This window comes from Vigna unguiculata, chromosome 9 (assembly GCF_037176805.1).
Source record: "Vigna unguiculata cultivar grain cowpea cultivar isolate G323 ecotype 2 chromosome 9, ASM3717680v1, whole genome shotgun sequence".
NCBI lineage: Eukaryota > Viridiplantae > Streptophyta > Magnoliopsida > Fabales > Fabaceae > Vigna > Vigna unguiculata.
This window is the reverse complement of record NC_140800.1, coordinates 44,270,767-44,286,204: the sequence shown is the minus strand read 5'-3', so window position 1 is coordinate 44,286,204 and position 15,438 is coordinate 44,270,767. Positions and strand designations below refer to the sequence as shown.

At 32.8% G+C, this 15,438-nt stretch overlaps 1 protein-coding gene across 2 annotated transcripts; it reads left to right on the top strand.

Moving 5' to 3' along the window:
* The first annotated feature begins 5,482 nt into the window (after positions 1-5,482).
* Positions 5,483-14,148, top strand: LOC114163267 (uncharacterized). 2 transcript variants are annotated; one of them, XM_028047471.2, is made up of 17 exons: positions 5,483-5,953; positions 6,445-6,795; positions 6,913-7,053; positions 7,228-7,360; positions 7,458-7,571; positions 7,667-7,740; positions 7,820-7,894; positions 8,355-8,447; positions 8,550-8,610; positions 8,729-9,061; positions 9,349-9,475; positions 9,580-9,679; positions 11,336-11,405; positions 11,520-11,672; positions 11,833-11,928; positions 12,687-13,006; positions 13,526-14,148. In XM_028047471.2, exons 1-17 carry the CDS (start codon positions 5,882-5,884, stop codon positions 13,781-13,783), a joined length of 2,571 nt encoding a protein of 856 aa, XP_027903272.1. In that variant the 5' UTR covers positions 5,483-5,881; the 3' UTR covers positions 13,784-14,148. The 2 variants fall into 2 exon arrangements, with proteins under 2 accessions (XP_027903272.1, XP_085523005.1); XM_085666879.1 differs by lacking the exon at positions 5,483-5,953 and having other exon boundaries at positions 6,445-6,618; positions 6,692-6,795.
* Positions 14,149-15,438: the final 1,290 nt, after the last annotated feature.

Genomic DNA, 15,438 nt, shown 5'->3' with positions numbered 1-15,438 from the left:
ATAGTGTTGTTTCAACCAATATTGAAAAAATAATTTTACGTGATTTCAACCAAAACTATAATAACAAATATTAATCAAAACTAACTGAGCTTTAAAAAAATCATGTTAAGGTCAAATAGTTTTTTTATCAGCCTTTGCTTGAAAAATAACTCATTTTTGTATTTAGCAATTATTTTAACTTGAAAAATAAAACTTAATAATTTTTTTATCCAGATAGAGTAAACTATTTGAACAGGAAACAAATTAAAATTTAATATATTTTAATTTATTGAATTCTGTCAAACTATTATCGAAATGCACCATAATAATATTATAATCCCTCAATTTCACATTCGTGACGCTTTTATGACAAAAAAAATATAAAATTAAACGATTTTCTCACACTTTAATGACATAGGACGGAAAATGGAAGGTTGGCCAATTTAAATACAACCACTTCTCATGTTTAAACAAGCTTAAATACCTTTTGGTTCTCATTTTCGTAAGATTTGTTGCAGATGATCCTCATTTTGATAGGATGTTTAAAATGGTCATCATTTTGACCGAATGTTTAAAATGGTCATCATACGGAGATACTCGTGTGAAGACTTAAATATACGAAGACTGTTAGGAGCACACACCGAGCAGTTTGGAAAATAGTGAAGTTAATAATTAAAGATGAAGAAATTTCCCTAATTGCAAAATTTTCCCTAAATTAAAAAACTAACGTTAATTAGCAATATGTACAGTACACGTAACACACCCTAATACAAACCGTGCCACCTGTATAATGCTCCGTTAATGATTTAAACGCGTTACAGAAAATGACCAAATAAAACATGAATTGCGAGAATGATGACCATTTTAAACATTCGGTCAAAATGAGGATCATTTTAAACATCCTGTCAAAATGAGGATCATCCCCAACAAACATTACGAAAATAAGGACAAAAAAGGTATTTAAGCCTTTAAACAACTAATTCCATTTCAAAACAAATGTGTTTTTAATCTTTAAAAAAGTTTTAGTTTATTGTAAATACAAATTACGTTGATGTTTACAAAACACAAAATAATATATATATATATATATATATATATATATATATATAATAAAAAACGAAAATTTATTTAAAAAATATTATTTACTTTTGTTTCTAACACTAATATACATAATCTGATAATCCAACGGGAATATAAATTATCGATCCTAACATTAATGTCTTCTGAAGTGTGAATCTGAAATTAGACCATACAAATACTCCAAAAAGCTTCACTATTGCATTTCCCAGACGTTACTTGATCATACGTTATACCTATAGAAGGCAACAAGTACCCTAACTACTAAAAATATTTGGTATATCTATTCATTAACGTGTTTATTTATATATATGTGTATAAATCAAGCACATAGATACTTACTAAAAGATATTATATATTTTTCTTTGAAAAAAAATTATTTTTTATACGATAGTAGACAAAAACTACACTACGAATCAATTAAATCCATTATCAACGACTTTTGAGACTATTAATGTAAAAACAGTAGTTTTGGTCATAAACAGACATTTGTAATTAAATGAGGTTATAACAATCTATTATTAACAGAGAAAAAAAACGTACTTGAATTAAGAAATCCACTATAATATTAATTGTAATTTAATTCGAAACATTTCAAAGATTATAATTCAAACTTAGTTATAATTGTGTATTAGACGGTATAAATGTTATATTTCTAATTAAATTTTGAGGTTAGATGACTGCATATACAGTCTGTTAGATATTTCGAAGGTCTAAAATAAAATAAAAATTGAAAACTTGTAGTGTTTGACTCAATAAAATATCAGCAATTTACTCATAATAAGTATTATTATTTTAAAATATAACACTGAATACACAATATAACGTAACTCAATACTTCATCTCATCTTCTACTCTTTTAAGCATTGATGTTAAATATTTCGCTTATATAAAAAAGTAAAACTATACACAGTTAAATCTTATATTATATATACAGGAAGAAAAATTATAAATTCATTATTTTTAAATTTTAAATTAAATTGATTGAATGGTCGATCAAAATCGTTAAGGCACGTGCCTTTGTTTGTAAGTTGCAAGAAAATATGCATAAAAGTTATAAGTGGAAATTTTTTTGGGTTTAAAGTTATGATTATGCATTCCACAGTAGGCACCACTGCACCACGCATTAAACATTCTTCATGTGCGAGAGCATTGAGTTTCACCAAGCCATGTCTCGTACCAGTTCGTCTTTTTCTGATATTAATGAAAAAGAAACCAATTTTTTTTATATACCCAACATAACTATCAATATTCTGATATATATGATGCAGGTTGCAAAATTGTTTTGTAAAAAAATTAAGTGAGACAAGTCACAGTCTAGTATTAATCTTTTGTAGGATAATTGTCCAGAAAAAAATTATTATAATTAATTGTCCTGTGATAAATATCAACTGAACCGAATTACAATCATGACACTTAAACTTATATTATATTTTTTGTTAAATAAAAAAGTTGTACATACCATAAATTTTGACTTAACAGTAACTCTAGTAATAAGCCATTGATGCTAAAAATATCTACTAAGATTTGTGGTGAAAGAAATGAAAGGTTTATGATAAGTGGCGTATATGAAGCTACCTAGAACAAAGTTGTTACTGACATAAACACAAACAGTGTTGCAGTTGAAAACACACAAACCCCATGAGTGGTAGGCAACCTAATTGTTTATTAACTCTGCAGGTCAATCACCAAATACTTTTATATATAAAAAAAGTTCAGATTCTTTTACACCATTATTATGAGGATTTGTTGCTACCAAAGAAGCACTACTTATTTATCAAGGATTAGTTGCAACCTTAAAAAAAGAAAAAATCTGGTGCACACCAACAAACGAATAAAAGATAAAAAAAAAATTGTATCTCTTTGATTTCATGGAAAGACTCCTATGCTATACCTTGAGGTCCACCTTCCATGCTATAATAATTGACATAACAAATGAAGTATTGATTGTGATAGGAACAAGTTTTGGCCTAACTTTTTCTCCTCTCTAAACATGTCATAATAATTGTGTTTACCATCTTCCTAAATATTCCACTAAAACTTCATACCTAATTAAAAATTATAAATATTTTTTTGTTGCATCTTTCATTCTTTTAATTGAATGACTTTTAATTTTATATATATATATATATAACATTATGATTTTATAATTTACTACTGTGTGAAATTATTCTAATCATAATCTCAATTTTAACCATCTTATTTCATATAGTATAAGTGTTTATTGATTTTGAGTTGTTAATGAAAAATAACTTAACGAACAATAGTTGAGAAGTGAGTGAGGGTTTGACCAACTACCATCATCCCATACGTCATGTATGCAATGAAAATTACACAATTCCGATAGAAAATATTATAGATGCATTGGTCAAACACTACTTTTATCAGATAAACAGTTATAACTCATTTTTCTCAAAAAGTTTAACCTATAATTTTAACTGAAATTGTATAAAAAGAGTGAATAACTAAAACATGAAAATGTTAGGAATTTTGATTTAGAACCATTGAAATTATGATAAAGAATTGGAGTCTAATTTTGATTTAATTACATTGGAATGGGTGAGTTGTACTACACTCCAGAGTCAACGGTGATTAAACTCTGCCGTTACCAAAATACCTAACCTCAAACGGTGATATCAAACGCGGTTAAAGAGAAAAAAGAAATCACTTATTTGACTGTAATAAACACCTATATTTGTATCATTCAAAGATCAGTAATATTTAAGTATACCATCGTTTTTACCCTTTGAAAAGAGTTTTTGTAAGAAAATTGTAAAAGCAGGATTAAAATTTGTTGTGAGTAGCTGGATTTAGGTGAGTGGGTCATATTTGATTATATTATTATCACACCGAAACAAAGGAGCAATAACCCTACTTCACATTACCAAATTCCACTACCTCATCATTTATTTATTTATTTAAGATACACCTAATGATATTTGTATATCTGTGTATTTAGCACTAATTACACACTTTAGTTAATATATGTGTTATTTTTACAGTACGTGAATGTGGTATTGAACTAAGATTTGTGTGAATTTAAATCTATCAACAGATGTTATTTATTATGTGTTACTTAAAATTTTAAATTATTAACCTACTTTTATATCTTATGTATTTTATGTTTTAGTGTATGTATATATTGTTTGTTCTTTATATTGTAAGATAAATAAATATTTTTAATATATATATATATATATATATATATATATATATATAGACATGTTTTTTTTTCGAGATGTTAAAAGATTGGTGATCTTTCACGTAAAACAACATTTTTTTTTCAAATTTATAATAATTACTTCGAAATTGATAAACTGAGTGACATATAATTTTAACTTATGGAAATCACATATTATGTAATTAATAGCCTGAATTTTGGATATTTTCTAATGCACAATAAACTATTACTATAAAAGAGTATCTCTGCACTCAATGCTCTCACTATATTACCACTGTATTTAATAATGAGTAGGTTGTACGGATACAATCCTCAACAATTACAAATATTAAAATATCTTATATTTAACATATGAATTAATTAGTGTGAAAATATTTTGTATATTTTTTTAATTTAAGTCTTAAAATTCGATGTATCTTTGAAGAGAAAAAATGACTGGCCTAAACTGTTGTGGTATCTTATAAATATTTGAAATTTTAATTAATTGTATTATACTGACATAATTCTTGCACATAATTGTTACCTCAGTTGTGACCTTTGTTACTTATTTTTCCCCCTTTGAGGTGGCATGTAGTTTTCTAATTTAATCTAATCTGGTAGGCCATTTTGCTAGGACGAAGGAATCACACCTTTTTATATTGTATTTTTTCTTGGATGAAGCAGCATAGGATTCATGAGTAGCAGTTCCCATTACAAAAATATCGTTACTTTGTGTCAGATTATTTTATAATAAGCATGCAAGTTGTGGATTTTATACTTTCATTATTTTATTGTTTATCAGCTCCGCATACACTTTTATGGGACAAATAAGAAGAATAGAAAAAACATTAACACAACACACACTTCTTCCTTTTTCTTTTCCATTTAGTTGAATTTTATCCGAAAACCCCAAAATGGTTAGAATAAAAGCTAAATTAATTAAACACTTGTTTCATCATAACTATCAGAAAATAAGTAATTAATAAGTTAAGATATAATTAAAAATAAAAACATACATGAAAAACAATTAATTGAGGTAATTAAAAAAAATTATATTTATACATGTATTATTTCTTAAATAGAACCGTGTGAATATAACCAGTAAGCGTTCGATGTGAAAACCGTTTAAATCAAGATAAGATGTCGCATTACTTTTTTTTTTTTTTTTCGTTTTAATTTAATTTAATTTAATTTTCCATTTATCAGTATTTTAATTATTGGAAAAGCCAAAAATGGTTAAAAAAAGGAAGATGTTCTCCACTCACTTCTCCACCCAATCTATTTGATTTCTTCTTCTTCTTCTTCTTGGGTTCACTGTCAGTGTCTGTTCTCTCTTCGCCCATTTGCAGAGATCAGAAAGAGGAACCTATCAACGCCACTCCGAAGCTCCTCTTTCTTTTTCTATCTGTCTCTCTCAATATCTCCACGCGCCACTACCACGTGCCAATTCCACTCTCTTAGTTATCCTTATTCACTTCCAACATTGTTCCTTCATTCCTCTCAAATCGGAGTCGCTGTTCGTATTTCCTCTCTTCACGCAGTTGAATGTCCAAAATGCACATGAGACGGAGATTCTCGCGCGTTCCGAAGCCGATCGAAAATTTGCGGCCGATTTGATGGAATCGGAAAGGAATTTGTTTCAGTGCTCGCCTTATCATAGAGCTGATGGCTCGGTGCACCTCATGCGCGCTGTCCAGATTTCATTGCAAGCTTAGATTTGCGGTGGTTGTTTTCGTGGTAAAACTCTGCTAGTTCTGGAGTTTTTGTTTTTATTGTTACATTTCTTTTAGTTCAAATTTGCTCTGTCGTGTAAGATGTATGACTTTGTGGAATAAATGTTCAACTGTGATTGGGCTCTAATTGGTCGCTGTAAGCAGTGAGAAAGTGAATATTTGAAGTTGATGTGTTTTTCGTATTTTTCTTATTTTTGTCCTGAAACTGAACTGTGGAGGCTAGGGTTTTGTTGTCAGAGCAATGATTCATCTAGAGGTGCTGGATTAGTTATTTTCCTAGAATTTTTTTTCTAAACTATATTTTTCTGAATTAAAATTTAAGTGAAGCTGTTCAACTAGCCTCTTTGGCGGCTGATTTCTTACAGGTTATTTATTGGTCTTTTTCGGTGATTCTTTGTCTGTGGTTTCACATTATTAGTTTTGAAATTCTTCTGATCTGAGATTTGGCTCTTGTAAGTGATGGAAGATTTCATAAGATTCTTCTTCGTGTTGCAGATTATATTGATATTGGCGTGGGTGGAGGCCCACAACGCAAATCTCCACGAACACCAACTTCAGGGACGCTTGGAGAGGAATACTGAGAACATTGCGAGCCACTCTTGCATACATGATCAGATTCTTGAACAGAGGAAGCGGCCTGGGCGCAAGGTGTATTTGGTTACCCCACAGGTTTATGAGCCCAGTCGCTTAAAACATCTTAAGCACAAAGGTAGGGCATTACTTGATGTGTCAACTTCTTCAGGTTCTCAAGAGGATGCAAAGGAGCCTATTAGGATATATCTAAATTATGATGCTGTTGGCCACTCCCCTGACAGGGATTGTCGAGCAATTGGCGATATTGTTAAAGTGAGTGCTCAATAAGAATGCAAAAGAAATATTTAGGATGGATTTTTTCTACCTACAACTTTGGTATTATATTTCATGTATTTTATTGAAATTAAATCTTAAATTTCATATTAACAGCTCGGGGAGCCTCCCATGACTTATCCTCCCGGTTTTCCTTCTTGTGATCCCCATGGCAATCCTCCAATATTTGGTGATTGTTGGTATAACTGCACTTCTGAAGATATCTCAGGAGAGGACAAAAAACGTCGCCTTCGTAAGGTCATTTATTTTATCCTTTTTAGTTTGCTTTAATTCATCTGGGGGGTAATATTTTTTGCTTGAGAAAATTACTTGGTGATGTGTCAGTTATGTTGTTATGCCTCTTTGAGAAGTGTTGTTTTGAGGAACTATCATAAATGGATACAGATATTAATCCTTCATAACCAATTTCAGGCATTAGGTCAGACTGCTGACTGGTTTAGGAGAGCATTGGCGGTTGAACCTGTCAAGGGGAACTTGCGTTTAAGTGGGTATTCTGCATGTGGACAAGATGGAGGCGTGCAGCTTCCTCGCGGATATATTGAGGGTAAATTTATATAATTGCATTTCTTGTAAAAATTAGATGTGAGATCAGATTTGTACTTTTGAATTTAAGATATTACCTTTTTGTTCAACTTCTCCAGAGGGTGTCTCTGATGCTGACTTGGTTCTTTTGGTGACTACAAGACCCACAACTGGAAATACACTTGCTTGGGCAGTGGCATGCGAGCGAGATCAATGGGGTCGTGCCATAGCTGGTATATTATCCCATAAACATGTTGGTTTCAGTGGTTTTTTTGTCATCTCACATTTAGAATGCCTCAGAACTGAAAGTACTTCTGTTCCTCTGCAGGACATGTTAATGTTGCGCCTCGCCATTTGACTGCTGAGGCAGAGACTTTACTTTCCGCTACTCTTATACATGAGGTTTGTTGTATTATCTGTGTGTGGATGCATGAGAAGTTTTATGTGTGACATTGTTCATCCACTTGATTCTTTTTTTCAGGTTATGCATGTTCTTGGTTTTGATCCGCATGCCTTTGCTCATTTTCGAGATGAAAGGAAAAGACGGCGTAATCAGGTATAAACTGCCTTTTGTTGCTGCATGGTCAACTCTGGTTTACTTTTATAATGTTGTACCACGTCTCACCAAGTATGTTCGAGTCATGATTGTTTATTGGTCATTTCTTATAATGAGGCTTGATAGATGAAAGCTGAGTAAAATGTCTGCTTGTATTGATAGAGACAAAACATTCCTGCAAATGGTGATTCTATGCAATTTCTATGATTTGTCTTTAAACTAAATTTTATAATTGTATTGAATTTGAAAACATTTTAGGGGAAAAAAATAATGAATTAACGATGTTGAGCTTTTTTATCCCTTAATTGAGCAGCATATTTGTTTTTCTGATTTAATTTTTGGGCATATATTTTTTTCCTCAATAGGTGTATTGAAAAATTTCAGTTTCATCATTAATTTCAATTCCAGGTATTTTAATGACACATTTTATAATCTAATCAATACACTTTGATTTTTTAAGGTTACCGAACAAGTTATGGATGAAAAGCTTGGACGAATGGTAACACGTGTGGTGCTTCCTCGTGTTGTCATGCATTCTCGATATCATTATGCGGTATTTTCTTGGGAGCAACCTATCCAGAATACTTCCATTTTCTTTTTTACTGTTTTCAGTTGTAAAAGGATCCAGCATATGACTGAAGTGACTTGTTTGCAGGCGTTCTCGGGAAATTTTTCTGGTTTGGAGCTGGAAGATGGTGGAGGACGTGGCACATCAGGTCTGTATCGCCTGATTGAGCATTAAAATTCACCTAAATTAAATTAATTTGATCCTCTTTCCTCCGGGTAAGATTAATGAGATATACTATTAATCCAAGATTTGTGAATGACTTGCAGGATCTCACTGGGAAAAAAGGCTTCTGATGAATGAAATTATGACTGGTTCTGTGGATACAAGATCTGTTGTTTCGAAAATGACATTAGCTCTATTAGAAGATAGTGGATGGTACAAAGCCAACTATAGTATGGCAGACCGTCTTGATTGGGGTCTCAACCAAGGTACTGAGTTTGTTACATCCCCTTGCAATCTTTGGAAGGGAGCCTATCGTTGCAACACAACACAGTTTTCTGGCTGTACATATAACAGGGAGGCAGAGGGATACTGCCCTATCCTAACTTATAGTGGAGATCTCCCTCAGTGGGCTCGATATTTTCCGCAAGCTAATAAGGGTATTTAGAATCATCCCTTCATTTTTAACATGCATGTCGATGCAAAGATATTTAATATGTGTTCATGCCTCTCCTAATTTTGTTTTTTGCCAGATTCTTTGGTATTATTCTGGATTGTCAAGATATTGTTAAACCTTTAATGCTATTGCATCCTGATTGATATGTAGTTTCTGCTTTTATTTTTCTGTTTCTGTTACACATGATAGATTTTCTTGGCACTATTCATGGGTGACTTACTTGTAAATATTTTGAACTCTGAATATTTGGCTGTTCACTGGTTGTTGCAGGCGGACAATCCTCATTGGCTGATTATTGCACTTATTTTGTTGCTTACTCTGATGGATCATGTACAGACACTAACAGTGCTCGAGCACCTGATAGAATGCTAGGTGAAGTCAGAGGAAGTAACTCAAGGTAAGATTTGGGACTTAATATTTATGCCCTGAATCTTCTTTAGATTTATATTTTTATTACACAGACTTGTGGAGTTGCTGACTATTTTTACCTTTCTGGTACAGGTGTATGGCTTCATCACTAGTACGGACTGGCTTTGTACGAGGTTCTATGACCCAGGGAAATGGTTGTTATCAGCACAGATGTATGAACAATTCTTTGGAGGTATGGTTTTGAGTATCAGTAGAGGTGAAATGATTACCCTTCTTATAGTGGTTATGGTTTAGTTTTTTAGATTTTGACCTGGAATGCTGGTACTGCTTGATTCTCTAGACTTTTTAATGAAAAAATGAAAAATGATATTTGGCACCCTTTGTTTTGGATACAACTACTCGACAACCTTATTATAATAGTATTAATTAATAATATAACATTTAAATGCTACCTTGTTAATTCAAACATTCATATTGTTAAATTATTATAACAAATTGTCAAGTAGTTATATCCAAAATAAAGGGGGTCAAAATATCATCATTCTAAAATATTTTAAGTGATTTCAGATGGACAAAACTTATTTCTAGTTCCTTGTACTTTTGCCATCAAATTCTTCATTCTAATGATGACAAATGGATGCTCTTTCCTATAATAAATAACTTCATTAAATATTTGTTTTAGAATAGGTATGAAATAGCTTTATTGAAAAGCTGTTTGTGCTGTACCTATCTCTATGCCTAGGACTCCAGATATGACTTTTCTTGTTTTTAACTCTTCCCTCCTCATTCTGTGTGAGAACAACCACTGTTGGTATAAATATGAGAACCTAAGAGAGGACAATTGAGCTCTCTAAATAATATCGTATCTTTTTATTTGTCCTAAGTATTTGTCACATAGTTTGAATAATGTATCCATTTGTTATCATTCAATTGGAGAATTTGATTGCCGGGAAAGTGTGTAAGAAAGTAAGGAACTTATATCTTAGTTGTGTTCTTCTTTCTTATAGTTGCCATAAAGTTCTTCGTTGTAATGATGGCATGGATGCTCTTTCCAATAATAAATAACTTCCATTTAATATTTGTTACAGTATTTTAAATAATAAGTCTGTGTTATCATTTAGTTGGAAAAGTGATGTCTAGAAAAGAATGAAAGGAACTTGATCTAAGTTTTATCCTTTGATCCTGTTAGCACTGTTTACATACATTGTGTTAGGTTAAGTTGAGAGAAAAGCCTTATAATCTGTTAAAATAGATAGTTAATCTGTTTGCACAGAGGCCGAAAATGGCAAGGTTGAATCAGTTCCAGGTTCTCGAGTTTTTGGACTTCAATCAGTCATTCTTGTTGATTTTGTTCTCTTGCCCCTCTGCTACTAACGTACTGATACTAGTTGGGAATTAGGGATTTTATCATTAAAATGTCATTTCATTCTAGTCCACTGCATTGCATCATTTGTTTCCTCCTGGAATTAATGCAATACATTTTTCAGTCCCTAGAATTAATCAATGTACATACATACATCGCACTGAATCCTGGAACTGGAAGGAAAGTTTTTTCGAAAGGTGTCCTAAATTTTTTGTCTTTTTGACATGCATTTGTTGGAATGATATAATTTTTTTTTTCTTGTAATAGGGTGAACAGGGCATTGTTATTGATCCCATATCTTCATTTATGTTGATAGATAACTTACATTTTGAAGAAATAATTATAAATCTGATTGAGCAATCATATAGTGTTTGAGATGTGCAATTTCTTTGTATAGGTTTGGGTAGCAATTCCTACTTTTTTCTTAGGTCTGGGTATATACATTGTATGTTCAGCCCTCCTTTCCTTTTCCTTTGTTACCAAATTCACTGAATGAAGTTCTCTTTTCTTTCCACTTTTGTACAGGTTGCAGTGGATGGTATCTGGAAGGTGTGTCCTCAAGCTGGTGGACCCATTCAGTTCCCTGGCTTTAATGGTTGATATTACTGCTGTTTTCTTTTTTATTTGTCTATGTTTAGTTGTTTACGCAGGGGTGTTAATTTGTCATTTATTGCAAAGACAATTTACTCTTTATTACATTTTTCTATAGGTGAATTAATCTGCCCTGCCTACCATGAGCTGTGTAACACTGACCCAGTAGCTGTGTCTGGTCAATGCCCTAATTCATGTAATTTCAATGGAGATTGTGTTGATGGAAAATGCCAATGCTTTCTTGGATTTCACGGAAATGATTGCAGTAGACGTGAGCTCTCATTTTTCACTCTTATTTTTATGTGATGATTTGTGCAATCTTTGTGCTTATACTGTTGTCAATGTCTGTTAACTCGTGCTTCGACTCTAAGTTGCCTTCAGCTTAGCAGCAGTGGATTTTTCTCATTGTGCTTACTCTTAACGTCTTCCAGGTTCCTGCCCCAGCAAATGCAATGGCAATGGAGTGTGCCTTTCCGATGGGATTTGTGAATGTAAACCTGGCCATACTGGCATTGATTGCTCCACTGGTACGTACCAATTTTTTAGATTAGATATTTGCTACAAGAGTACTTCTTTGTATTAGAAATCTACATTTATGAGCAGTGGCAATTTCTTTTTCGCAGCTTGTGTATTTCCTTTTATTTTATTAGTTGAGGGTGGACAACATTATCCCTCGCTTATTTTGGGGACTAAGTTCTCACCATCCTGTCTAAAAGGCTATACTATTTTTGTTTCATACACTGTAAAATACACTCTTGAATATCACCAACCTCATGTTCGATTAATGAAAGCTTTACTCCCAAACAAACTCCAAGGCAATAAGATGTCCTAGGGGTGAGCTTTTGAAAAGTGTACTATTGTATAGAAGATGAAGTAGCGATTATTGGTTATTTCCATGGATCCTTTTGGATAATTAAGCTCACTCCCTTATATATAATTGAGGCTTTCTAGCATTTGTTTTGTTCCCAAGTTATTTGAATCAAAATCAAAATAATTAAAACAGATATAGACACTGGTATAGGGGTTGAGTGTACTGATAAGTGAACTGTGATACTGGAAGACAAATGAAGGTTTGAGCCCTCAAGACATACTTCGTTGGACAAACTGAAGGTTAATTGTACCAATCGATTCCTAAAAGGTTCCCAAGATACTCTAGGAAACCTGGAAAAGGGGAAAACAAGATTCAGTCAATCTTTTCAAACAATTGTGCAAGTGTGAAAAACATATATATAGATCTTAAAGAAACATAATTTGCTTATTAACCTTTTCTTCATACTTTGTGCAGCTGTGTGTGACGAGCAATGCAGCCTTCACGGCGGGGTTTGTGATAATGGGGTTTGTGAATTCCGCTGTTCTGACTATGCGGGTTATACATGCCAGAACAGCTCCATGCTCCTCTCTAGTCTTTCTGTGTGCAAAAATGTTCTGGGAAATGATGTATCAGGACAGCATTGTGCTCCCAGTGAGCCTAGCATACTTCAACAGCTTGAAGAAGTAGTTGTCTTACCCAACTACCATCGATTATTCCCTGGAGGTGCTAGGAAACTATTTAATATATTTGGCAGCACCTACTGTGATGAGACTGCTAAACGTCTTGCCTGCTGGGTATGTCGTCATTTCATACTAAAATTATTCTTCAGCTTTTCCTGTTTCAGAATTGAAATATGGTTGGGTTTTTAGTTATTCCTAAATTTTTGTTTCGCAAGCTGATTTCTGTTGTTTTCATTCCTCCGTTTCCTTTCCTAGTCAGTTCATATATAATTTAAGTTGCCGCATGTGACATTCATTCTGACAAAACCGTGGTATAAGTTGAATGTGAGTTGTTCTGTTTAATGATTGTCCAAGTTTCAATATCCGAATTCGAACACGAGTGATGTACTTTTTTTAGAACGGTGGAAACGTGTGACTCTAGTGGTTATCCAATTGTACTAGAGATCAAGATTTATGAGTGGTGACAATTTCTTTTTCTCAGTTTGTGTCTTCCATTTTGTTGTGGTTTGAGGGTGGGCTTTTGAAAAGCATAAAATTGTATAAAACATGAAGTACGAATTATTTTGGATATTAGAGCATGCATGGTTGGTTGTGTTACTTATCTGTCTGAAATGGTTGGCATTTAATTTTCAGATCTCGATCCAGAAGTGTGAGAAGGATGGAGATAACAGGCTTCGGGTATGTCATTCTGCATGCGAATCTTATAATCTGGCATGTGGAGCTTCGCTTGACTGCTCTGATCAGACCCTTTTCAGCCGTGACGGGGAAGGGGAGGGTCAATGCACTGGCTCTGGTGAGATGAAAATGTCATGGTTTAATCGTCTACGAAGCACATTTTCTTTGAGAAATAGTTCCTTGAAAGGAATATCTGTAAGATATAGACAGCTTTAACTCTTTTTTCTTCCTTTTTTAATCTTTTTGGGATTTTGGGTTGTAATTTTTTAATCCTCAGAATTAGGGGTTGCTTACTCATCCAAAATTGTTTAGGAAAAATTGGATGAGGTTGCAGCTTTGGCTTTCAAAGATGAGAGCCTTTTGTAGAGAAAATTGGGAATTTAGGAATAGATAATGTAGAGGGTAAAGGATAAAAAACGAAATGGTAATTGAAATGTTTGTCAGAGGTTGGGCCGAAGGCCTTGAAATGAAAAAAAGAAGAAAATTCTGCTCATTCATGTCTGTATTTGTACATATATCACTTGTTCACTGAGAGTGTTACTTTCTCTTTGACATTTATTTTATTACATTCTGATTTTCAATTTTGCGCATTTCTTGTTTCGCACCGTCTGTTCACATATATTAAGAAAATCGAAAAAATCATTTATGCGGATTATCTCTAATCATATGCTCCTGATTGGAGATAAATCTTCTCCAAGGATTACTGTAAATGCTGCGTGCAACCACCTTTTACATTTTATGATCTATAAGAATGAGTATGCCTGCCGGTGGTACATCTAGGGCTATTAGTCCCTGCACCCCCATCATATTTCTTCCTACACCTTATTACTTCTCGTGAAATTATTTTTCGGAAGATAATAAATAATTTCGGATTTTTTTTTCTGGAAAGAAATCTTCCCCTTCGATTACGGGAAAAAAAAATCCGGCTTGATGGATTGGATGAGAAATTTAATGGGGGTGTAGGGCGTTGAAATTAGTGCAATATTTCCCTATTGATTGAGGGGTTGAACCAACCGGACTGGTTTTGTTTTTCTCCCAGTTTCTCACCTTCTCAGTTCTCACAAACAAAATCAACCACTCTTTCTTCTGACAAGTCTTCTCTTACAAAATAGTGAATATATTCTTTTTAATTCAATAATACGAAAGAACTAGGTTAAAATTTAAGACAAAGATGAATTTTAATATTGCATTCAAATTAAATGTCATATCCTTCCTTGTAAGTTCAACGTAGAAATCTGCAGAATGAATTTTTTAAGGAAAGTACTTAGATGTAATTTCCCCTTGAAGGTCAACTTTAGAGTTTTGTTTTAATAATTTATTAATTGATTTCTTATCAGATATTAATGATATTATTGTAATAAAATTCAAAATTTGGTTGACAACAACACCAACACCAATACATCTAACTTTTATCCAATTTTTAATAAATGTATGAGGTTGGGTCCATTCTGATGTTAGCACTCACCTGACCATAAAATTAATATATCCAGAACGTAATACTTTTCACATGTCTATTCGCAGTAGCAGGAATTTCAAAGCAAAAGCAAAACACAAGAAAAATGTTGAGGAAAACAAAGAAAAGTGAGAATGTTTGGTATTTTTGACGAGTCAGTGGAAGCATCTCGTTCTGGAAGCTTGATGCCAGTATTGATGTGTTGTGTCTATCAAATTCATAAATTATTTCTATACAAGTTTGCACAAGATTTATGTTACCTTTAGTAGATTCATGTAGTGCGTAAGTACATAAGCACACTTAATTCACGAAAAATAAGGTTAGAACTTGGCATGTTGACCATTTCATGAATGTATAAAAATGGTTAGGGTTAGCAGCCCCTCAATTATTTTATTATTTTATGTAGTATGATATTTTG

Bases quoted from the DNA above. Each gene is read 5' to 3' on its own strand.
- LOC114163267 (XM_028047471.2), top strand. From the start codon at position 5,882: ATGGCTCGGTGCACCTCATGCGCGCTGTCCAGATTTCATTGCAAGCTT. The intron at 7,361-7,457 runs GTAAATTTATAT...CAACTTCTCCAG, and splicing joins TCCTCGCGGATATATTGAGG to AGGGTGTCTCTGATGCTGAC. The intron at 13,007-13,525 runs GTATGTCGTCAT...TTTAATTTTCAG, and splicing joins CTAAACGTCTTGCCTGCTGG to ATCTCGATCCAGAAGTGTGA.